Genomic DNA, 25,101 nt, shown 5'->3' on the forward strand with positions numbered 1-25,101 from the left:
TAGGCTGGTAGTGAGAACATATCTAGTAGGAACAACAGTGCCCAGGATTTATAGTGGTTTCAGATCAGAATAGGCCAGATGGAGTGCATACAGAAGAAATATAGAGCCCTTATAAAGGCCTTATTCCTATAAAGTGTTGTTTGTGTGCACCCACATCAAATAGTTGAGCATTGACTGAATAACAATAAAAATTTCATTTTTCTTTCCCATAGGAAATAACCACTCTAATGGAATTTGCTGGTTAATTAGTAGTTCATCGGTTTGCAGTTCTGAGAGCTCTCTACCAAGTTCTTTGGAAGTCTCAAACCCCTCAGATTTCTCTTAAGACCTAGATTTTCCTGTTTCTTACACTGCCCTCTAGCGCTGAGCACGTTTTGAGAGTCATCTCCAGACGTCTTTCTTCGGTGTTAAGTGACTTTTGTGCGATGACTTTTTGGGAGCTGTCACGAAAGTGTGCCAGGGCAGGAAGCATCCACCTCCTCTACATGCAGGCCTGTCTTGTTGGGTGCCAAGTGTTGCAGCAGACTTCTTGTTAGGGGTAGAAATGAGCCAAGACACAGGCTCTCATTTAACAACGTGGAAAGGGCCCTGGTTTATTCATCTTTACAGCTTTGCCATCCTGACTGTGACTGCAGCACGCTCCTGCTGTTGGTGTTTCTGACACACCCTGACTGCTGGCTATTCCTGCTGGAATATGACTGCAATATTTCCTTGCTGCCTCTGACCACAGGCTTTTACCTAGCGCCACTGTGACTGCAGGCTCCAACTCCATCAGGCCCAGCCTGACCTCACAGCAGAGCTTCTGAAGCAGCAATAACTCTCTTCCATGCTTCCTTCCTCTTGTGTGTCTCTCTGGATCATTCCTTCTTCCTCCAGGCTCTCCCAGAGCAGCCGACCCACCCCTTTTATCACACTTAGCTTTATCAGTCACAGCTGTGACCCATTCAGGGCAAGGCTGTTCTTCACTGGTAATTAGTACAACTGTGATTGATCAGGTGAGGTCAGTTGTAATCCCTTCTTCTACACCTACACTAAGCAGCAGAACTAGACTGAATTTCCACCCTAAGATGCACAATAAACATGGAATTATTTATCAGAAAAAAACTCCAAACAGAAACAAATGAAAATATATGTTAGTAGTATGCTAATAGCTTATACCATTATGTATGTGTACTGGCTGCTTAAAATACAGTAAAGGTAGCATGTAAATTAATAACATATAAACTGTGTTTCAAGTTCTAAAAAATTTTAAAATTGAGAGAGTTTTAGCATTTCCTTCTATATGTAGCATCATACACAGTTTAATCCGTAAAGTTTTGTCTGATTCTATACTATTCATAGTGCTATCATATTTCTTGACAGCTGTTGAGGAGAGGATCACCTTTCTTTTGTTGGGGTTTTTCCCCATTCCCTGTCTGTCTGATCTGTTTGCACTAACTGCAGGGTGTGCTGGGGTATGCAAAGACTGGATGTGGAGCTGAATCCTCTCAGGGTGGTTGTGTGTTTTGTATGGAGTTTGCGTCAGGTTTATTTTTTCTTAAGATTAGGGCTCTGCTGCTCTGTCATCTGTGCAGACAGAGTCTGACAGGCTCTGTCAGTCTCTCTGAGGAGCCCTGGCAACTTCAGTATGATTTACTAAGCTGTAAGTAAGCAGCAGTAGCAGGATTTAACCCACTGAGATACTGCATTTTTTCCTAGGAGCACATCTGCTGAAGTCATTTCTTTGGGAACAATACTAGAGTGCCAAGAGGAATTAACTTAACTTGAATATTCAAAACAGTGAAGTTCGCTTTTTAGCACAGAGTTATATTGATGTTGACACCTTGCCAGCAGTATTGTGATTTTTTGGGGAGGTGAGAGAATAAGTAAAGTAACTTCTTTGAGGGAAGATCTGTTACTGTAACTTTCAATTTTTGTCTTCTGAGTGTACTTTTCTCCATGGCTGATGCGGTGGTGCATCTTGGTGAGCTGCTTCTGCTGTTGCTTGTCAGTGTTTCATCACACCATGCAAACAAGGATGTTTTCATTTAGAGGCTCACTCATCTGATCCAGGATTTATAGCAGGGTCCTGCATGGGAGCAGCCTTGCAAGGCAGGAATTGTCAAACTGCAATTTTTGAGAATGCTGATAAAGTGTTTCCATGAATTACAATAGATTTTAAAAGTGGGGTTTTCCTCTGTGTATCTTGCTGTGTGACAAAGTTTTGGTGAAGTTTTCCCTGGTTCTGTGATCCAATGCCAGTCTGGGATTTTTACCTGTCACACTGAATGGCCTCTGGCAAGAGGGAATGGATTGCCTAAGAGATGAAGGGCACCTGGAGAGGAAAAGGATGAAAAGATCCTTCCTTCCATAGAAAGCTGAAAGGCTACTGCCTGCAGGAAATAGAATATAGATCTTTTGAGTGCTGGGAGCCAGAGCCAGAGTTTGAGGCCATTAGGCCTCATGAGAGAGCTGGGGTTTGTTTTGCCTTTAATGATAGTCTTAGATGCACATCCTGAGTCTGCCTTGCACGGTGAGGCAAGGCAGAACTGTGGCATCACCTCTGTAATCATGGCCTGTTCCTTCCTCTCTGGGCTGGGAAATCAGAGGGTCAGGCACTGGAGAACATGATCAAAGCCTTTCCTCCTACTCTCTGGCATCATTTCCAGCTCATTGTTCTTTTTGTGAGCAGCCTGTTCCACCTGAGCATGTATCATTTAGTGCAGGTATTGATGTCTTTAGCTGACACAGGGGTATTTTCTCAGGCAGGGTGGTTGTGCTGGCTTACTGTATCTACCTTCTTGTTACTGCCACTTAATGAAATCAGCAGATAAGGCTACACTGCAGGCTTTGTAAAGCAGTTCTGTTTCCTTGGAAGGCGTTTTCACAATGGCAGAGCTTTGATGTGAAACGCTGCTGCTTCTGTGAATAGACCTGCAGTCAAATAAGGGATAGAACCAAAATGAAATGTAGGCACTGGTGAGAACAAACAGCATGGCTGAATCTGCCTCTGCAACTCTTTTTGCAACCCTTTCTGGCTTGATCCTTTCTCTTAGTTGTGAACCTGTTTAAGGTAACTTTTCTTAGGAAGAAATGTTGAAATCTGAATGGAGCTAAAAAATTGGGTCTCTCTTAATGAGTTTCAAAGGCTTTCATGGAGATTAAATCAAAGTTATTAATTGATTATGTTAATTTGTAATAAATGAAATATTTGCTTTCTTCAGAGATCATAGAACAAAGCAGCAATCAGACAACAAAATGTCTATCCCTTATTATCTCAGTGGTGTCTTTTGATTTGGTGTCTCTGACTTTGTACAATGAGCAGTAGGAAGAGGAGAGTGAATTTCTGTCTTGGCAGCTGGTCACAAAGATCAGATGAAGCAATGGATTTATATAAACACTAATTGCATAACTAGGAAATGTATGAGCTGAAGAGACACAGATGATTTTGGAAAAAAAAAAACGGTGGGGTTTTTGGCTCAGGTAAGCAGTGTGTGACCAACTCCAGGCTGATGCCACGACCAGCCAGTCTTCTGGAAGAAGACTTCTTTAACCCAGGTGTGCAGCCAGCTGTCATCTGTGTAATAAATCTCTGCTGCTAATTGATTTAAGTGCAGGGAGTCAGTCTGCCAGGAGTTCGTACCAGGCTCGTGTCTGGGTACAGCTTTGCCTGGTGTGTTAAGTTAATATAGGGAGGACCTCCAGGTAACATTTGCAGCCATGTGCTGCAGGTAGCAGGCTTTCTTCCCAGAGGAGAAATGGAACTGATCTTTCCTTTTTGGTGCTAACTGAGCAGATGAATGTGCCTACCTGGTGTTGCTTCAGGCAGTACTGCTCATGGGTCACCTTTGGGCCTTTGCTCTCTGCCATCATTCTGCAGCTGCAGGAGCAAGTGGGAAAGGAAGCCTGGCTGTGAGACCTCAGGCCATGACCTGTTTACTGAGGACAAGGCATCAAATGCACGTGTTGACTAGTCAAAAGGCAGCTGATGGCCTGTAATCATTGCTTTTATTTCTTGTAAGAGACTGGCTGAAGAAAGTTGCTGCCCCCAAAAGTTTTCAGCCAAATAAAGAAAAGAAAGGCTTTATCATCAGAGATGTGTGCTTAATTCCATGGATTGGAATTGTAATTGAAAGTTCCTGCTAATGTTTTTTTTTCCTGTCGAGCAATGTATTGAAATAACATGTTTGCAAAGCATACAAAAAAAATGCTGCATTTGGTAAGTGGTTTAGTAGAGCTTGTAAACTAAATTCACAGATATCCATTACTGGAAAATCTTAAACTGAGATACAACCTGGATTACTGAGCACTTCTTCAATCAGAAAACAGCAAGAGATTCACAGATCGCTTAAGGAAATACTCTTGCTCAAAAAATCATTAGATAAAATTCAATATATTCAATATATGTGTGAGTCTGTGAAGGTAGTTGTTTCTGGGATGGCTCTTCATCCATGAAAAGACAGAGACATCTGTGATATCCCATGCTGCTGTGATTTTTGAAGTGATATTCAAATGCTATTCTGCCCTTTTCAAGTTTGGACCCTCTAAAATGATATGAGTTAATCCAACTTGTGTAGTTGCCAAGCTCCTCTCTCAGACATTTATCTGTGTGGTAGCAGGGCCTGTCAGAGTAGTTTTCTCCTCTGACTGAGGGTTTAGTTTGTCTTTCATCTTTGAAGAGTTGGAGCTGATTCCCAAATTCAGGCTCGGAGACAGTGCTTTGACAAGTAAAGAAGCATTTCATGTTTACTGAGGTTGGAACATGGTGTAGGAAGCAAGCACCATTAGTTTCCTGTCAGTGTTGACAGGAAGAAAAAGGAGAACATCTTGAATAAATCAAATAACCTAGTCTTCTCAATTTATGTTTTTGCATTTTGGGTTCTTTCTAGTGGGAGATCAAAGGATGCTTCCTGGCATTCTTTGGGAGTCAGGATTCTGATGGCATATTGTGCTAGTACTTAAACTGTTGTCTTTAGGTGTTTCCATGAAGGTTAAGTCAGCTCTCAGGCCTTTAGGTGGCTCTGGGTGCTGTGGAGGACAATTGACAGATTTTCAGAAGATTCACTTTAATTTTCATAAGTCTCTGTGTTTGTAAGTACAGCCCTTGAGAAAGCAGAGTTCTTCATTTGGTTGGGTCACTGTTAATGTGACTGCTGATAAATAACAACTTCCAGAAAAAGATTTTTGTGTGTGTGTGGCTCTAGTTTATGTTGACAAATCGGAGTAAATTATCAATTATGTTGACAAATTGGAGGCATTTGATCGTGCTTTACTGGTGTGCTGTGGATTGTCAAGTGTTTACAGAAAGAAGGGCTTCTCTTGGTTAGATGATGTGTCTGTCACAGAGAGCTCACAAGACACCTTGTAGAGACTTTCTGTGCAGCTAAACATTGAGAATGAATGCTGTGATCTCATTGTACTGTGGCTCTTCTTAAATTGAGTTCTAGGTATATCTTTCCCTCTCCTCTCTGTTTGGCATAACAGCCAGAGATGTGGCCTTCTGAAATGAAAACCTTTTCTAATCAAGCAAATACTACAGAGTGATGATCCCAGTAGCATCATCACATGCACCTAAATATGGACTAAAAATTCAAATAGGCTGGGTTGGTAAACTGGAGCATAAAGTTATTGCATGACTGACATTAATTTGCTATTTAAACATGGATGCGTAGTATAGTGAATTTTCTCTGTGCTGAATATGTAGTTTTAAGGAACTTAATTTACACACAAACTTTGGCAGCCATTTTGTGCACTATGTACAGATGCTTTCTTTCCCCTTCAAAACTTCAGTCGCTTCCTAGCAAGATAACCCAGACTGAAATTAAATATTTCATCTTAGTATATAAAAGCAAAATAACATTCCTTTCTGAGAAAGCTCTTTCTGAAGTTTAATTCATTCAGATTTATCAGTCCTGGCCCTTAGATTGTGATAAAAAAGAATTGTTTCTATCTAACTTTATTTGACTATTAAATTTTGAGCCTTACATGCTAATAGTTACACCGACACAAGAGTATGTGAGGGCATGTCATGGGAAGATTTACAGGCAGCGAGTGGAGCTGAAGTTACACTTCTTAAAATAGCAGATCCTTACTGTTTCTTTTTGTCTTTGTCTCTTGTAGAAGCTCCACCAAAATTAGAAGACAACCCTGCAGAAGCGTTCACGGACTCGTCTCTCTTTGCTCACTGGGGTCAGGAGCTGAGCCCTGAGAACAGGCGGCTGGCCCTGAAGCAGTTCCAGTACTACGGCTACAACGCCTACCTGAGCGACCGCCTGCCCCTGGACAGGGCCCTGCCAGACCTGCGGCCCAGCGCGTGAGTCCTGGGGTGCCCTGCCTGCAGGGCTGCACTGCGGCCTTCCCGCTCTTCTCCACCTGCAGGGCCACAGTGTGGCCTTCCAGCTCTTCTCCACCTACTGGGCCACAGTGTGGCCTTCCAGCTCTTTTCTACCTACAGGGCCACAGTGTGGCCTTCCAGCTCTTCTTCACCTACTGGGCCACACTGCAGCCTTCCAGCTCTTCTCCACCTACTGGGCCACAGTGTGGCCTTCCAGCTCTTCTCCACCTACTGGGCCACAGTGTGGCCTTCCAGCTCTTCTCCACCTACTGGGCCACACTGCAGCCTTCCAGCTCTTCTTCACCTACTGGGCCACAGTGTGGCCTTCCAGCTCTTCTCCACCTACAGGCCCACACTGCAGCCTTCCAGCTCTTCTCTACCTGCAGGCCACACTGCGGCCTTCCAGCTCTTCTTCACCTACAGGGCCACAGTGTGGCCTCCCAGCTCTTCTCCACCCCACTGGGTGGCCTTCCAGCTCTTCTCCACCTGTGGGCCCACAGTGTGGCCTTCCAGCTCTTCTCCACCTGTGAGCCCACAGTGTGGCCTTCCAGCTCTTTTCCACCTACAGGCCCACACTGCAGCTTTCCAGCTCTTTTCCACCTACAGGGCCACAGTGTGGCCTTCCAGCTCTTCTCCACCCCACTGGGTGGCCTTCCAGCTCTTCTCTACCTGCAGGCCACACTGCGGCCTTCCAGCTCTTCTTCACCTACAGGGCCACAGTGTGGCCTCCCAGCTCTTCTCCACCCCACTGGGTGGCCTTCCAGCTCTTCTCCACCTGTGGGCCCACAGTGTGGCCTTCCCGCTCTTCTCCGCCTACTGGGCCACAGTGTGGCCTTCCAGCTCTTCTCCACCTACTGGCCCACACTGCAGCTTTCCAGCTCTTTTCTACCTACAGGGCCACAGTGTGGCCTTCAAGGTCTTCTCCACCCCACTGGGTGGCCTTCCAGCTCTTCTCCACCTACTGGGCCACAGTGTGGCCTTCCAGCTCTTCTCCACCTACTGGGCCACACTGCGGCCTTCCAGCTCTTTTCCACCTACAGGCCCACACTGCAGCTTTCCAGCTCTTTTCCACCTACAGGGCCACAGTGTGGCCTCCCAGCTCTTCTCCACCCCACTGGGTGGCCTTCCAGCTCTTCTCCACCTGTGGGCCCACAGTGTGGCCTTCCAGCTCTTTTCCACCTACAGGCCCACAGTGTGGCCTTCCAGCTCTTCTCCACCTACAGGCCCACACTGCAGCTTTCCAGCTCTTTTCTACCTACAGGGCCACAGTGTGGCCTTCAAGGTCTTCTCCACCCCACTGGGTGGCCTTCCAGCTCTTTTCCACCTGCAGGGCCACACTGTGGCCTTCCAGCTCTTCTCCACTTGCAGGCCACACTGTGGCCTTCCAGCTCTTCTTCACCTACAGGGCCACAGTGTGGCCTCCCAGCTCTTTTCCACCTACAGGGCCACAGTGTGGCCTTCCAGCTCTTCTCCACCCCACTGGGTGGCCTTCCAGCTCTTCTCCACCTGGGGGCCCACACTGCAGCCTCCAGCTCTTCTCCATCTATGGGCTCACACTGCAGCCTTCCAGCTCTTCTCCACCTGCAGGCCCCACTGCGGCCTTCCAGCTCTTTTCCACCTACTGGGCCACATTTTGGCCTTCCAGCTCTTCTCCACTTGCAGCCCACACTGTGGCCTTCCAGCTCGTCTCCACCTGTGGGCCATCCTGTGGCCTTCCAGCTCTGGCCTTCCAGCTCTTCTTCACCCGTGGGCCTGCACTGTGGCCTTCCAGCTCTTCACCTGTGGGGCCCCACTGGGCAGCCTTCCAGCTCTTTTCCACCTGCAAGGCTTACCTCCTAGGTCTGGGTCCAGCTAACAACCAGAATGAGTAATTTCTATCAAATAGATGAAGGCTGTACCTTTCAATTGTCTTCTGAAGTCCTGTTGAGCCCAAAGTCAGTCCTGTTAAAGTCCCACTAAGTATTCATTAACATTTTTTCAGCATGTGTTGGAAGCTTCATCTCACCTACAGTTTACATTAGATAGCGGGTGTGTTTTTTCTGCTAAAAGAAGAACCTTTTAATGCCAGTTTTCAGTTTCATCAGATAATCTGGCTAAATAAGAGCTGCTCTCTTTGAAAGCACAGAACAGTTGGCAGGTGAAGCTGGTGAGTTTTAGTGGTGAAACACACCTTTGAGCCAAGCACTGAAAGCCCAGGGATCCTCCTCCCCTTGGCAGGTCTGTGCTGGCAGTCACGCTTGCCAGGCTGGGTGAACACATCCAGGCTTATTCCACAAGGGTTTGGGGGGCTGGATGGGAGCAGGGGAGGGAACAGCCTTCCCTTCCGTGCATCTGGGGCCTCTTTGGGCAGCACTGTTCACAGAGACAGTGCTCAGACTTTTTGAAGCGTTGGTGATGTATCTGATGCTTTGAACAAAAGCAGCTCTGGAGATGGAGAAGCAGGCGGAGGGAGAACTGCTTTTTTTGCAGCTCGTTAAAAAAAGAAATCATTAAAATAAATGTGCTGGGTACTTGGTGAATCAAATGTGATTGCATGCACTTATTCTAACCAAATATTTTAATAACTAAAGCAGTAGTGCATTTTGCTGCACATTAAGTTGATGATAGTAAAAATATATAAATGCCATCCCAGGCAGCACTTTAGCAATATCTATGCTATATATTGTTATATATTGCATTGTAGAAATATTTTTGTTGCAGATTTGCTGAAATACTGACTTTAGAGAAATCAAAATCGATGAAATTGTATTTGTGTTTTGTTTGAATCAGTTTAGCAGTGCCTGTAGGGACAGTATCTTTTTTTTTTAAATTTAATTGTAAACTGATCTGGAGGAAAAAAAATCTTTTTAACTAGACATCAGTGATAGAAATGTTTCTGTTCTTATAGTTCTTTTGAAATTACTCTTCTGAATGATTTAAATATAAATTTTTTGTAACTCTGTGTTTTAGAAATTAAAAATATGGAGAAAATGAATGTTACTGTAGCTGAAAATAAGGTTAGGATGTTAGAAGAAACTCTAGTTAGAAATGAATCATGATCCTAATTCCTGTGCAGTTTGGATCCTTTGCTGACTGTCTGCCAGAAACATGACAGACATCACAGTCTATAGGGACACATACATACAAAATAATGGCTTAGTAATGGTAGCTCAGGCAGGTTCCCTGCACCCTTTAGGCTGAGGAGCAGGCAGGGACTCAGACTCTGGGATGTAGTAAGTTCTGACCCTGAGGAAAATGAACTGTGTTGTCAGGCAGTGTGCAAACTGTTTGCTGTACCTACAGCAGCCTGTGGAGTGCAGAGCTACAGGTGTTCTGAAAAAGAATTCCTGCTCCTGACAAGCAGATTCTCATTTGTGTGAGAGCACATGCATGAACGTTGTGGGGGGAAAAAAGTCTACCCTGTAAAATGTGTTTCCACTGTAATAATCAGTTTTTGGGATTTCTAGCACCTGGTTTTTAAGCCAAGTGCAGAAGTCACTTTCCAAGTCTGTATAGCTGTATTTGAATTATCCTTGGGCAGGTACTGGGCTCAAGCAGCACAGCCTAAAAGCCAAGGACAGCGTGGTGTGAAGAGAGCCTGCAGCAAGTGACGTGGAGACCAAGTCAGTCACCTTTGCTGGAGCTCAGTCAGTTTTGGTATTTCTGTTCTGATTAGAAATGCATGAGAGCACAGATATAAGAGGTACCACAGTACCTGGGCAGAGTTAGCCCAGGTCTAACCCAGCTCATTAGCCTGGGTTTAGCAGTGATTCTCCAAGAGACAGCATGGCACTGGCATGCCAGCAAAGGCTTGTGACAGGTAGATGAAGGAGCAGAGCTCACATAGTTCTGTCTGGGCTCAGTGGTGTCTGTCATCTGTATTCAGAGCCTTTTGTATGAATTACAGGAATTTGGGAGGACAGCAATATTTGCAACTGAAACCTAGGGAAATTCACACATTGTTAGCCCCAGATGAGAGCAGGAGAATTAAGTGATCTGCCAAAATTGTGATATTACTCCTGTATATCATACTGGTATGACTCAGCTTTGACCTTTCTGCCTGCAGTGCTCTGAGAATTCACATCAACATACCTTAGCAGAGGAGCTCAGCGTGTCTTTACAAGGTTCTGCAGAGAGAAAGGCCATTCCACGTGTGTAGTAACACCAAATTATAACATGCAGCATTTTCTAGGGTTGAGATTGTCAACATTAAATGCCATGACAAAAGAAGAGGACAGTTAGAGATTGCTGAGCCACAGCACAGATGGAAGAGAGGGCAAAAATCCAGCCCTGCCCAGGCCTTCGGCGTGGGTGGCATGAAGAGGCAGTAGAACACATTTAGAAGTTAGGGCAGTGCACTCTGCCCAAGCCTCTAAACTCTGGCCTCTCTAGAAAAAGATTATCACATGGGTTGGAAACATCCAGCAGAGCACAGCTGGGTCAAGCTGTGGCAGTGGTCACACCTTTCAGAAGTCCTTCTCATGCTTTAGGTACTGCAGAGTGGTTTCTGACCCTCTCTACAGCCATGAGCCTCCTGTCCCATTCTGAATTTGGTTCATTTTCACTGTGAGTATTTGTGCTAGCACAGGGTGTCCCCAGCACAGTCCAAAATAATCTCTTTGAAGTAACTAAGAGATGCCCTGGATACTTCAGCCTCCTGAAGTTATCACACTGTGAAGTGGGCTCAGTTTTTGCAATACTCAGTGCAGGGTTTACTGTGGAGTACTGTCTGTGCCAGGGCCTGATTTTGTGCTGCTGAAGTTGGGTGCTGTGCTGTTCCCCACCCTTCTGTGCTCTGTTAGCCAGTCACCTATCTACATCACAGACTGACACGTAGCTCTAATGAGTTTGGAAGCCCTGAGGAAGGTAGTGTTGCCCTTGCTGCATGCAGGAGCAGAGGATAATGGTTCTGTGTTAGTTATAATTCTGTTGCCTAATTCACTTAGTTATAATTCTGTTGTAAATCATTACTTTTAGTAGGGCAGGCAGTACCCAAAAAGCTTGTTTTGAGTGAAATGCGAATGAAAGACGCTCATGCAGAAACTCATTATAGCAATTTAGGTTGTTTAGGGGTCCTGAAACTGCCTCCCAAACTCCTTTCGAGTGGATGCACTTAAGATTCTGCTTTGTTGGCTTGTAAATTTTTGTTGCCCCATTGTGCTGAAGCACACATGGGAGAGGGAGGTAATATTCTTCTTTGATTATGTGATGAGCGAGGGAGGCGTAGCAGGAAAGGTTTGCAGCAGGATCCCAGCAGAGGAGCTGTTTCCAAGGGTCTGGCTCCTGCACAGACTGTCTGATAAAGAAACCTGGCCAGTAAATGCAAACCAGCCTTTTCAGTCAGTGTAACTGAAAGAAAGCAAAGAAGCAAAGGCAGGGAGGGTGGAAGGCAAAAGAAGTATTTAAAGCTCAGATGTTTTAATTCTTTGGAGATTGTCAAATGGCATGCTATAGCATGTGGCTTGCAGCAGGTTTGCCCTTTTCCTGGCTGAAAGTTTGTCATCTGGAAAAGTGCAGAGGAGAGCTCCTGTTTCCTGTGCAGAGAAGGGCTTTGGCTATTTTGGAAGCACTTCTTTCAAACAATTCACTGCTCCTAAACTGATTATTTAGAGGCTCAGTTTGGCAAGGGACAGTGGTAGAAGCCTTGAAGACAGCAAAATTAGGTTTGTGATAAAGTGGGCACAAACAGAGCAGGCAAGAGATCCCCTGAATGCTGATAGGACTACAAGGAAGAAAAATCAAGCCCTGGGTAGTTGAGGAGAATGATGTGGTTTGGGACAAAGGTTTTTCATGTGTGTACACCTTCCAAAATGTCCATCAGTCTTATGCTGGCAGACACAATCCTGGATGTAGCATGCATCAGACTTCTATAATTTTTTTCCTGTATTAAAATTGATATAAGAGTAATTTCAAATAGTGAGGCTCAGGCTGGGCATTTGTGTGTAATCTCTATTTCTTCCCAAAAGCCAGCTCCTCCAGAGTTGCATTCCATAAACCTTTGCCCCCACATGTCCCAGTTCTGTTCTGCTGGGTTTGTTAGTGATGGATATGGCTCCTCTTGTTGCTGGTGGTAAAAGAGAACATGAATATTGCTTGTAGGTTCTGATGCTTCAAAGGAGTAATTTAAAAAGAGCACAAAAGCCTGTAATGAATTGTTTTGGACAGAAGTCCTAAAATTTCCAAAGTATTCAGCATTCTTGTTAAATACCTAATGTTTAATGCTGTGCTATTTCATGCTCTCTTTTACTTATCTCTCTACCTCTGATTCTTCTTTTTCTCATCTCACCTTTGGTGTCAGAGTGGCTCCCAGCAGGAATGTGCACTGCCTGAGCAGCCACCCCTGGGATTCTGAGCTCAGCTTTGGTTTTCCTCTTGAGATGTACCTCCTCAAAAGGCTGCTCTGGAAGTGTTCAATATCACTGGCAGTGATACCAAATCTGCTGCTCTAATAGCCCAAGTTAATGATGATGTGCACTTGTACAGGCAAAAAAGACCTTTTTATATGCTGTTCAATGCCAGCCTGGTTAGCATAGCTCAGGTAGCACTTAAAATAGTGATCATAGCAAAAGGAGAAATGAAGTATGATCACGCAATGAAATTGTAAACCTAAATCCAAAAATAGCTGTGCAGGAGTTCTTACAGTGTTGGAATGCTGGGGGACACAAGACAGATGATGGACTTTTGGTGTGGTTAACATAAGAGATTTGGTAACAGGATGCCTTGGCAAACAGAACTTTGAATGTTGCAAGAAAGCTCAATCAGACAGGTTTACAGGAAAAAGAAAATTACAGCAGACTTCTGAAAGCAAGAGATGTTTAAAATGCATAAGTTTGTTTATGTGATTATTAACCCAACCACTTTAGTAAAACATTACCAGCCCCCCCCTAAAATAGTATATAGGTGTTTGTGTCCCACAATAAATCAGATTGTGATCACCAAATCAGCTTTCCCATCTCTCTTCATTGCTGACATTACAATACTCAGTTGTTTTGCCAGAGTTTTGCTGCTACTTATTTCATTTATGCCAGAATGTTTTGTTTTGTTTTACTCTGGTGTATTTTGAACTTCTGTTGGTCATTTTGGCTGTGGACAAAACGTTACCAGTGCTTGAAGAAAGTACAATTCTTTTCCTGGTTGTGCTTCTGAGAAATTCTTACCCTGTTGGAACTAAAACTTGCTCCCATGAATGTTGCTAAAACAACATTTGAACCCCAAACATTTTTAGTAACATATTGATTGCATCTTGTATTAAAGAAAAAACAACAACAACAAAAATAAAAAACAAAACAAAAACCCCCCAAAAATACCAAAAAAAAAACCCCACCAAAACAAAAAAAAATTGAATATATGCTACAATTTTTTTTCTAAACAAAAACACGGGGTTTTGCTATTCTCTGATGTGATACTCTTGGTGAAAGTTTTTCACAGCTTGCATAAAACAATTTGAGTTCATAATTATGTACATATTTGTAGATGCTCTCAGAGATAAGTGATTAATACAGCAAATAATTTTTGGTTTGCTGCTTTAATGCATAGTTATGCTAAACTAATTTTAATGGCTAATGACTGGCTAAATTGAAATATCACAATGCATAGAGGAATAGAGCTGTCTTGTGGACAAATATTTGAAAGAAGCTTCATAATGTATGCTGCCTTCCATTTATCAGAGCTGTGCTTGAAATAGAACACCAGGAGTTCCTCTAAATTTCTGGTAACCATGGCAACTGCTGCTTTAGTGCTATTAGCCCACTGTAATCGAGTGGAGTGGGTTGCTGGTGGTAATTTCTGGCTTTGCTGAAGCGATTCTCACTGCTGCAGCTGTAGCTGCCATTGGGAATCTGTATTTGAAATTCCCTGGAACAGGCTGGGTGCCTCGTGGGCTGGGAGTTTGGGAGGAGCCTCCCCGTGTGAGAGGCAGGTCCCAGCCAGGCTGGGGATGCACCTTGGCCAGGCTGCCACTGGCACCTGCACCTTGGGGTTGCCACGCAACCGCTCCCTTCTCTGAGCTTGGTGGAGCTGAGATTGCCATCCATACACTTCCCTCTCCTCTTCCTCCCTTCAGCATTCTTTATACACACCTCCTCCATCTCCCTGTAGGTTTTTTTTATTCTTTCCTATCACTGTGGAATTTTATTCCTAATAAAACTTGGCGTACTTGTGAAAACGCGCAAGTGCTTTACGTTCCGTGCAGGATCTGGGGCTGAGTTAATTCTGATTTGTTTAAATTAAAAAAAAAAAAAAAAAAAAAGTAGGTCATTTTAAGCATCATCAGCTGATACAAAAAATTATGTAGAGAGGAAAAAGTGCTTTTTTAAAAACTACAGGGACACTGAAACAAAAAGTGAATTTGAGCTGAAAGTAAAGATAATGAATGAGTCTGAATGGGGGAAAAAAAAAAAGAAAATATGAACTCAGTTCAGGAATGCACCCTCCTTGAAAATTAGTCTTCTTGAAAAGACTAAAGAAATTAGACAAAACAGGAGCCTAATTCTAATATCTTGTGTCATCTGTAGTTATTTTTTAAGGCATGGTGGTGCAAAAATGAATCAAATTGCATCCAGAGGATTAAAAGCTTTGCTCTTGTCTGTACAAGTTGCCAGCAATGAAAAATTTTGCCCAGAGTGATAAAAAATTGCAAATACATAAGATGTAAATGAATGCAGGTGGGAAAACCAATACAAATAGTTTCTTTTAAATGGATGGAAGACTCATCAGAAGCAGAAATTTTGTTTGAGCATGTCAGTTCATGCATGGATTTTTGGCAGGGAAGCAGTGTATTGGAGGCTATTTTGTCATCAGGAACCTTTTTGGAATATAACTTGTCACTGTTTTATTGCAATAGTATATTTTACATTTATCTCAAGCTCAGTCTAATTGACAGAGGAGAAAAAAACACCAGTATTTAAGGAAGCAACTTCTTTGAACTACTTTCAATATACTTTTATTGCCATTCAAAGTATTTTCAAAAATCCCTCTGTTTTTCTTAATTATTTAACAGTACCATACCTTACCAGATAGAGTTTCATTTTTTGCTAGAGTATCACTTTATCTTCTTTGTGCATTGTTATGGCTGAAGATAAATATTACCATGCCTAGGGTAGACAGCTAGAAGATACATTGGCTGTAGATTTGTTTGCTGGACCATTTTATATTTGTTCATTTTGGCTTCAAGCACATCACTAAAATAACAACCATTGTAGTTCTTTAAAGGATAATACTGAGGATTATTTTAGTAGATTTAAACCTGTTAACTAGTTCATAGTCTACTGGAAGACAAATTTTCAAAATTTGGATGCATACACACCATTTGGCATGAACAGGTCTGCTCTTCAAGGACCTGGATCTGTTATAATTTTATCATCTTTTGAAAAATTTGAGTCTTAGTATTGAAGAATTATTACGTGATTTTAAGTAAAGAGGCCTCCCAGCCACTTTGAGCATGAAATATGCACATTGGAAATCCTTCTGTCAAATGTCAGTTAAACCTGATGGTCCCTAAAACTCACATTTGTCAAAGGTTTGCCTCAGGTTTGACAGTGCTCAGCCCAAGTAAATTTATGGCTGTTTCAACTACTCAGTCATCTGGGCAGGGCTTTCAGAGATTGTTCATCACTGGAGGTGATCTTTTTTTAAGGAACACTTTCAGAGGCAGAATACTGACTCTAGGGTACAGGAGGCAGGTGTGGGAACTATCTTTTCTCCTTCAGAAGATGTGAAACCGGTGTGTTATCACCAAAGGGCTATTGGGACAGCCAAAGGTGATACAGAGACTCCACCATCAGGAGGCATGAAAAGGCACTTCATTATTAGAAATCTACAGTTTTATAGAAACTGTGGTGGACTTGAGACCTGACTGGCCTTTAGGAATCTTCTCTCACACTATTGGTGAGCTATGAATAGCACACTCTAGAGAACCATATCTATCAACAACAATTATGGTGTTTGTGAGGTTTTCAGGACGAGGGGAGAGATGAGAATCTGACTCCATGTTCCCAGAAGGCTGATTTATTATTTTATGGTATTATATTATATTAAAGAATACTATACTAGAACTATACTAAAGAAAGATAAGGATATAGAGAGGAGGCTTAACAAGAATGATAATGAAAAATTTGTGACACAGCTGATGGTGATTGGTCATTAAATTAAAGCAATTCACCTGAAACCAATCAAACATGCACCTGTTGGTGAACAGTGTCTAAGCCACATTTCAAAACAAGAAAACAAAGAGAAGCAATTGAATAATTATTGTTTTTGTTTCTCTCTGAGGCTTCTCAAGAAAAGAATCCTGAGCAAAGAGAATTTTTCAGAAAACATGACAGTGACAAACAGTTACAGAAAGAGAGATAATAATTGTTTTGTAATTCTTTCTCTGAGCTTTCTCCCAGCTTCCCAGGAGAATCCAGGGACAGCTATGTCTCTCTCTGTTCAGAGGATGTGTGATTACCCCAGTGGGTGTCTATAGCATTGGGGCTGTTCAGCCTAGAGAAGAGGAAGCTTAGAGGGGATGTCACCAAGGTAAATACCTGAAGGGCAGGGCCAAGCTCTTCTCAGTGCTGCCCAGAGGCAGGACCAGAGGCAAGGGGCACAAACTGAAGCACAGGTTGTAGAGCCTCCATCACTGGAGGCATCCCAGCCCTGTGTGAATATGCTGTAGCAGGAAAATGCTGTTCCTGGGCAGCTGGCTCTGGGGAACTCTGCTTAAGGAAGGGCTTGGACAGGATGCCTTCCCCAGGCCCATTCCAACCTCATCCATCCTGTGACTGTGTGGCATCGTAGTAAACTGCCCTGACACCTGACTTGCAGGCTCTGTGAAAATGACTTTGTTTCTTCAGCCAAATTGTCACTAGTAAAAAAGAAAATATAAATATTATCTTGCAAAAGAAAGAAAAAGTGATCACAAGAATTTTTGTGGCGTTATAATCTAGATTTGACATAGCCATGAAGAGTGGAGTTTAGGGTTTAAAATGCATGAACATCCATTTGAATGTGTGCTGCAGGTCCTTCCTCCATGGGATTTACCCTAAACATGAGGCTAGAGAGACTTGGTATCACTCCAGCTTAGTTTAATTGCTCCAAGAACGTGGAATGACCCTGAAAAGGGGGACTGAAAATAATCATACCAAGCTGGCTAGTGGTTGTCTCTCTGGGGAGATCAGGGAGGATTGAACTCACGCTCCCTCCATCCTGGCTGAAGGTTTTAACTCCTGCACTACTGGCTAAAAGAGAAAAATGGTGCCTTGCACTTCTTCTGGAAAAGAAGTCAGCTCCCCTTGTCTTTTATGGTAGTGCTTTATTTTGCATAAAAGCAACTCCTGGATTCTTAAAAGAAAACTTGTCTTTCTGATGCTGAAAGCTGTCTTACCAATGAAAAGAGGATTAAAACACCAGTCGAAATACAAACTGATTTGGGAAAGTACATTTTGGCTTGTTGTTCCACAGAAGATCAAGCCACAAGTGGGAATCAGTAAATCCAAACACCATTTTAATTATTTCCCTCTGCTGTTGATGCCATGGAACAAAAAGCTGTGAATCTCTGCAACAATGAGGTTTCATATTTGTTGCTAAAAGCTGTATGAACCAGGTTATTAAAAAATATACTGTACACTTTTCATGACTTGAACTGTTACTACTTTTTCTGGACTCTCTTTTCTGTTTTACATGTCCTTATAACTCTTTTTGTATGGTGACAGAGAGAAAAGTACCTAAAATATTAAATAGCTTCTTTAATGTCATTTCCATCACTTTGAAGCCAATGACAGAATTTAGAAAATTGGTTGACCAGCTGAATTTTGAATATTGTGCTATCTCAGTTTTGGCTTGGATGTAATGTGTCCTATGCACTTTTTTCAGAACCTGTAAAAGCAAAGAAGTAAATTGATCATCTTGATTGAACTTAATTTTTGTACAACATCCAGCACATGAAGAGGGATGCTTTTGTGATACTTCTCTGTATTTATTTGCTACACAGATTAAAATACAAAATCCTAAAGAATTTTTCTCTTTGAATTGAAGAACAGACTTAGTTAAGGAGTCATATTCAAGCATGATGTAAAACTACTGAGTCTATCCATGTTTTCTGTATGCAAACCATTGGCTGTTAGTTCTGCTTTCCACAGTTTTCAGGGGTTCCTGGATGTAGGGAACCGTGGCATCTGGAGAGGACAGCCACTCACTGTTGTCAGGAGGTAGAGAAAAGCATTAATATCAATCATTTCCATCTGCAAAGTCTATCTAAAAATGCTGCTTGAGTCAGCCTGTGCCTTATTTCATCCTAGTAAATAGTTTCAATTCTGAGAAAAAGGTAGACTTAATTGCTGTTCAGAAACATTGCATTAAAATACTAAAAGTTTCACAGAAAAATAATTAATTCCTTTTTACTCAAATTCTGGCTGTATTAAAAAGCAAATATTTTGTTCACAATCAAAAAAGGTAAAGTGGTAAAAGAGCTTTCTACTCAGATAACTGAAAGATGTGAATCCTTTTTGGAAAGAAGGAGGTGGAAAAAAACCCCAATAAAACACTAAGGAGCTTTAAAGTTGTGGGCAGCACTTCCATACTGCTGTTTCCATAAGCAAGTTGGAATGTGGCTGAAATATCTATTTTTGAAAAATGAAAGAAAAATGCATCATTTTATGAGAGTATTCCTCTTTCTGATTAAATCCCTTGACTGTGCTTACAGTTAAGTTTTCCACTTTTTTATGTGGTTTTTCTGGCTGCACCATCTGTCTTAGCTTTAGTAGCAGGATCTTCTTTCTGTATCTTTTAAAATGTGTTCTTACAAGTGGGGGTGGGTTTCTCTGAAACAGTTTTTGTTTGCGTTGCGACTGCCAAAAATTTACATTCTTTTCTTCCCTTCAACCTTTCCCTTCAGGAAAATTTACATCTTTTCTTTCCTTCAACCTTTCCCTTCAGGTGCAGGAACCTGACGTTTCCTGAGAGTCTCCCCGAGGTCAGCATCGTGTTCATCTTCGTTAACGAGGCGCTCTCGGTGATCCTGCGCTCCATCCACTCGGCCATCGACCGCACCCCGGCTCACCTGCTCAAGGAGATCATCCTCGTGGATGATAACAGTAACAATGGTAGGAGTTTGCTTCTTCCCCCTCCTTGCCCTCAGGCTGGATTGTACAAGAGAAGCCTTCAATTCTGGCTCCTGCTCATCCTTTTGGCCTTTCACATGTTATCTATCGGTGGGTTTTCTCCCTTCTTCACCCCACACTCTTGCTGAGCTGTCTTGAACTCTGCACAAGTGGGGCGTGTTTAAAAGGAATGTTTGAGGTGTCTGGTCTTGGCACTGCTGCAGCTCACAGTGACCCCGAGATGGGTTAGAAAGTCTCCTTTCCCAGCCCAGCAGTTGAAGAAGGAGTCAGAGCTCTTCTGTTCTTGCTCTCAAGGTTGTTTATTGTTTCTTTTCCATAAAATTCTTTCTCTGGCCTGCCGAGGTCCGTTCAGCAGGTCAGACAGAGGCACCCTCAAAGGTGGTGTTATCTTTTTATACTAAAATGTACTACGTGTACAATATTTACCATAACTTCCCAGTACCTATCACCTGTGTTAGACAGTGAGCTTCTACTCTAAACCAACCCAAAAGTGCCCCATCACAGTAGAGGATGGAGGCCAAGAAGAAGAAGAAGGAGAAAGGCTGGACACGCCCAGATTCCTCCATCTTGCCCTGAACCCCCATTCTAAAAACCCCAAAAATCTGTTTTCCACCCCATGACAAACTAATTATTATTCTACTTAGACTTTCATGGCTTGCAGATCCTCATATAAGGTTGGTAGCTTTTTCTATGGGTCACAATCAAAGTCACAGGGGTCTTGAGCTCTGTGCCAGGGTCTCTGAGCCCCCTGACAGGGGTCCTGGCAATCCAGAGGGATGTCCTGAATTCCGACAGTCTGGTAGGCAGAGTTTTGAATGCAGCAATAGATTAGACCCAGCAAGTTTTACTCTTAGTGCTTCAGAGTGTTTTCAAGCTCATGTGGTTTCTGCACTTCTACTTTCAGTGTATGATTCCACATGTGTGCTCTCTGTTGTGTATAAAATGTCTTTCTGTGTTTCTTAGGCTTCTCCTTCAGATTTCCAGTTCTCCTCTCCTCATTGCTGTTTCTCTGCTGTCTGTACTCAGATGTTGCTCTCCATGATCTGAAGGATTGCACTGCCCATCTCTGGTGGTTCAGTGCTTGCCAGGGTATTTGTCAGTGAGGCCATACTGGGCACTATTTGCAAGTCTTATTTTCTAGAAACTTTACTGATGAAATTTTAATAAGCACAGAATGCTGAACTTAAAGAAAAATTCTGCTGTGCTGGGGGGGTTAATTCTGAACTGCTAAAATACAAGGAGAATCTGAATTTATCTTGTTGAAGGAAAAAGCTGAACAAAGGGCTTCTCTTATCCTTGCCATCACAGCTGCTGTTATCTGGCTGTATCCCTGTAGCTAAATCCTGTGACTTGCTGCTGATCACAAATGTGTCTCAGATTGGTACAGAGAAGAAACTTATTGGGAAGCAAGTAAATAAGTTCCTCACCCCGGGCTATGCATGTCATCATATCCTCTTCTGCTGACTATGAGTGAAAGAAAAACTGCAATCCTGCCTCTTCAAAGTACACAGAAAACTCAACAACTTGGTGTAGGCCTATGCCCTGAGTTTTGTCTTTTCCCTTATGCAACCCCTAGCAATTTGATAGGAAGAGCACAGCATTGAAACACAGCTTGGACTGGTGGACTTGGCTGTGGCTGTGTGACTCCACTCCTGCACCTTTCAAATGGCAACTCAAAGAATCTGAGCAGCCTGAGGTCTCTGCACATTGATAAACTGGCCACAAAGCAGACATAAAAGGAGAGAAATAGTCTGGTGGAGAAAAAGTGGCTTCTAGAGTTTGAGATGGTGTGGTTTGCAGGCAGTTATTGCAGTGCAATGCAGATTGCAGAGCAGTGTCAGAAATACCAGTGTTTCTGAGAGCCTCTCCTCACTGTGATGAGCTCACTAACAAACACGCTTTGCACTGTGCTCTACAGACTTGTCCAAATTATTATTTTTCATTTTTTCATACCTGAAATAGAACAGAAATCACAGCAACTACTTTATCTTTCAGGGAAACCTGTCCAGCCACATTTTTTTGTTATTACTGTACTGTGTAATATTTTTATGATTTGCTGTGCCTTTTATTTAGGCTTGCCTTTCTTACCCTCCAGTGCCTTAAATCCTTGGGTTCCTGGCCCCAAGCAGGGAGACAGAAATTGAGAGGAAGGTAACCTTTGGTTTGGCTGCCTTGGCTTGGTGTTACATGTCATTTTAGAGAAAATCACACTCTGCAGAGCTATAGTTAGTCTCACAGAAAAATTCCACCCTCTACAGGATTTTATGCTACTCCTCTAACCCTTTCTCTGGCATCTCTTCCCTGCAGTATTAAATTAGATTTCTACAGTCCTCTTTATCCCATAATGTATGCTGAAGACCTGGTAATAGGCATATATTTGGAGCTGATGGATGTTTGGAATGGGAGAGATTGTAAAGATGATTTATGGGCTTTCCTACTATTAGTTTAAATCTTGAAATATTTATTTTAAAATTTACTTTTCCTTTTACAATATTCTGTTTTCCATTTTTTCTCCCTTCCAGCATTGCTGAGATGAATCCTGTATATTTAGTGTCATTCTATGTTTTTGTTAGTAGCTCTTTAGCTTGCAAGTGTTGCTGCTTGTAAGATAAGTGGGTTACTCTGGGTTTCCCTGTAATGTTTCCTGAGGGGGCAAACACTTGGTTTGTGCTTGCAGTGGGCTCCAGCTCTGCTTCTCACAGGGATCTGTCAGAATCCTGATTATAAGTGGTGTTTTTGCTCTGCAGCATTTGCCAGGGATGGCAGCTTCCCTTAACTTGATGCAAGATTTCTTTTTGTGGTGCCACAGCCATGGGCTTCACAGGCAGGAAACATCACACTGTGGGAAGTGACTAGAGAGAAAAAGTGAGACCAGAGATCTGGCAGAGTCCAAATGGGCAGATTTTAATGAATCCCAAATTTCTGTAGACCTGTATTTTGGAAAAGAGCAGCGCAAGAACTAGATGGTTTTGTTTTTTTTTTTAAATTCCAGAAGGCTGATTTCAGAAACCATTAATTCAAGTGTAGGGCCAAAGTCTGTACATTTGTCTTGAGCAATATGTGCTATAGCATTTTATATTTTTTGTACTTCAAGGGATGTCAAGCAAATTATCTATGACTTTCCTTAAACCTCGGTGCAGTTTTTCAAGTTCCCAATTATGCTTTGGGAGACCTCAATTAATCTCTTTGTGAAGTTTCTCTTTTTTAAAATAAGTGTTTGGAGTTAGAAAACTGTGAAAAGACCAGTGTGAGCCATTTCAAAGTAGAAAATAGATTTTGCAGGTCCTAAAATTTTGATCCTTTATTGAATAAAGCTTTTTGCATGGCTTAATGTGTATATTTCAGTGTACCATCTTTTCTGGTGGCATTCTGATGAAGATTGCTCTGCATTGTTTCATATATACTGATAGGTACATTAGTAGTAGAATTTTATTTAATTTAATTGAAGGATAAAAAAGGCACATTTCAGTGACTCCCTGTGTATTGTGTAATGAGAACAGAAGTTTTATTAAAACAAGTAAAGTATCAGTGTTGTTTAGTTGTGTCTCATTTGGGTCTTAATCATGTTGGTGACTAAGCAACTGCACAGATTTCAGGTGTTTTACTGTATATTTAAGTGTTAGATCAGAATCTTTCTCATTCTCCTCAGCAGTGCTGTTTGCTTTGCAGAGATAAGGTACATGTAAATTTACAATTTGGCAATATTTTTTTTTTTTTTTTTACTTCAAAAGCAGCAGTTTTATTTATTTTCAGACAAGAGGCTTAAAAAAAATTAAGTGACCACACCCATGACTGCTGGTGTTTAATTAGACCTCAGAAACATATTTAGAAGCATTGTCTGAGCTATAGACTGCTGGAATTGTGGCTTATTTTCCCTGGTGTGTGGCATTCTGCCCTCTGGGGACAGGGTGGTGACCTTCTGTGCCACTGGAGCCCTGCTTTGGCTTTTGAGTCTTTTTGCTGGCACCACTGCATTACAAAGCACCTCTTGAAGGTATTTTCAGATGATTTGAAATCTCTCTACAAAAACTAATTGTTAGCCATGACGAGTTCAGCTTCGTGGGGAGGCAGTGGGCCTGAGTGTGTCCAGAGTATGCCTTGAAAATTTCATGCTATAGCAGTAATTATCATGCTCTAGGACATTTTTATTTCACCTTACAGTTAATAATATTGCAGTAGAGGCTCAGATTTTGCAAGGTTGCTTCCTTTTCCTTGAAGCGTTACTTTTGAATTAAATATTCCTACATGTTCAGTGTAATAATTCTCATTTTGTCCTGAGATTTCCATGGGTACAGCTATTGAACTGCAGTAATAATGCTGGATATCACAGGATGTGAATTTAATGTCTTGCAGTGTTGAGAATTAGCACAGACTGGTGAAAAGTGGGTCAGGTGCAGCCATATCACCTGTGAGAGGTTGTCCTCAAAACACTGACTGAAAAGAAACTTCTCAAAAAGCATCTGGAGCTTTTCATTACAAAGTTGCATTTCCGTGGTAATCCTCAAGAGATATTTGGGAATAGAAGATTGTCTGATTTTATTTTCCCTTTACAAAAGCAGTGAAGAGCTCAAGACTGCTGCTCACATGCATGCCTGGTTTCATAGCACAGCCTAGTTTGAAGGTGGCTCCCTTGTAGATCATACAACCATGAAAAACCTGTTGGTAGCAATCTCCTGGGGAAAACCTTTGGTCTTGCTTTCTCTGTGTTTGGATTCTTGTTCTTCCCTTACCTGAATGTCAGGAAAGTGCCAAGACAAACAGAAACATCTGAAAGCGAGGAGATAGGCCAGGTTTATCCAAATCTGCATTCCTTTTTGGGCTGTGGCTTGTGCATTGGGAAGGCTTTGATTTATCTGCCTGATTCTCTGCATTAGTTAATGGTCTTGTTGCTGAAATTGTTATTGCACATTCTTCACAGGAGCAAGCTCTCAGAAGGGTTGACAGGGGATTGACATGAAAAGAGGGCTGTGCAGTGCTGGTTAGGAATCAAATGCTAAAAGCATATATTTATGTACAGGGCAGGACATCTCTTCCCGTTGAGGATTTGAGAAAAACCTTGGCTATTGTTACAAACTCTGCATTTTACTTTAGTAACGTTTAGGGCTGCAACTTGAATTAATGAAGGCAATTCTTGGAGCATATGTCTGCTGCTACATGTTGTGTGCTGCTGCTGGGACTGCAGTGAGGTGTGCCAGCCTCTGTGGGTGCATCTGAAAAGACAGAAGAAGGAAATAACCAGAGGCAAACCCTTGTCCTCTGGCCATCTGTTCCAGCTGCCACCAGAACTTAGAGCATAATGTTCTTCTTACTCATGTCCTGCCCTGCAGTTCAGAATTCTGGTGGGGAAAAAATATGAACCACTAATGTAAATAGACTGTGGAGTTTTTGTGAGGACACTGGGTCCTGAAGATGATGTCCTGGAGTGGCTGTGGACTGTTGTCTCCTTACTTGTCAGTCCTTGTGACAATGAATTTGATTCCTGCTTTGAAGGGGAGAGGTTGTGGAGTAGGATATCAAAATGAATTGTGAAACAGAGCAGAGAAGAGAAGCACGCTGCTGATGAATAAGGCCATTTGTCCCAGTTATTCTGCCCCCGTGTGGTTTTTTGCTTGGGATTTTTTTGTGTGGGTTTTTTTTTTTTTTTTTTGGTGTGTGTGTTGTTGATTGGTTTGGGTTTTGGTTTGGTTTGGTTTTTAAATTTTGTTTGTT

The 25,101-nt window shown here is 42.4% G+C and overlaps 1 protein-coding gene across 4 annotated transcripts in view; it reads left to right on the forward strand.

Moving 5' to 3' along the window:
• Positions 1 to 25,101, forward strand: part of GALNT18 (polypeptide N-acetylgalactosaminyltransferase 18) — a 246,427-nt gene that overhangs the window by 93,619 nt on the left and 127,707 nt on the right. For all 4 annotated transcript variants that reach the window (XM_059848290.1, XM_059848288.1, XM_059848289.1 and 1 more), the window contains exons 3-4: positions 6,100 to 6,292; positions 19,208 to 19,374. In XM_059848290.1, coding sequence (XP_059704273.1) covers positions 6,100 to 6,292; positions 19,208 to 19,374 — 360 coding nt within the window. The remainder of the gene's footprint in view (positions 1 to 6,099; positions 6,293 to 19,207; positions 19,375 to 25,101) is intronic.

Source organism: Haemorhous mexicanus, chromosome 6, assembly GCF_027477595.1.
Source record: "Haemorhous mexicanus isolate bHaeMex1 chromosome 6, bHaeMex1.pri, whole genome shotgun sequence".
Lineage (NCBI taxonomy): Eukaryota > Metazoa > Chordata > Aves > Passeriformes > Fringillidae > Haemorhous > Haemorhous mexicanus.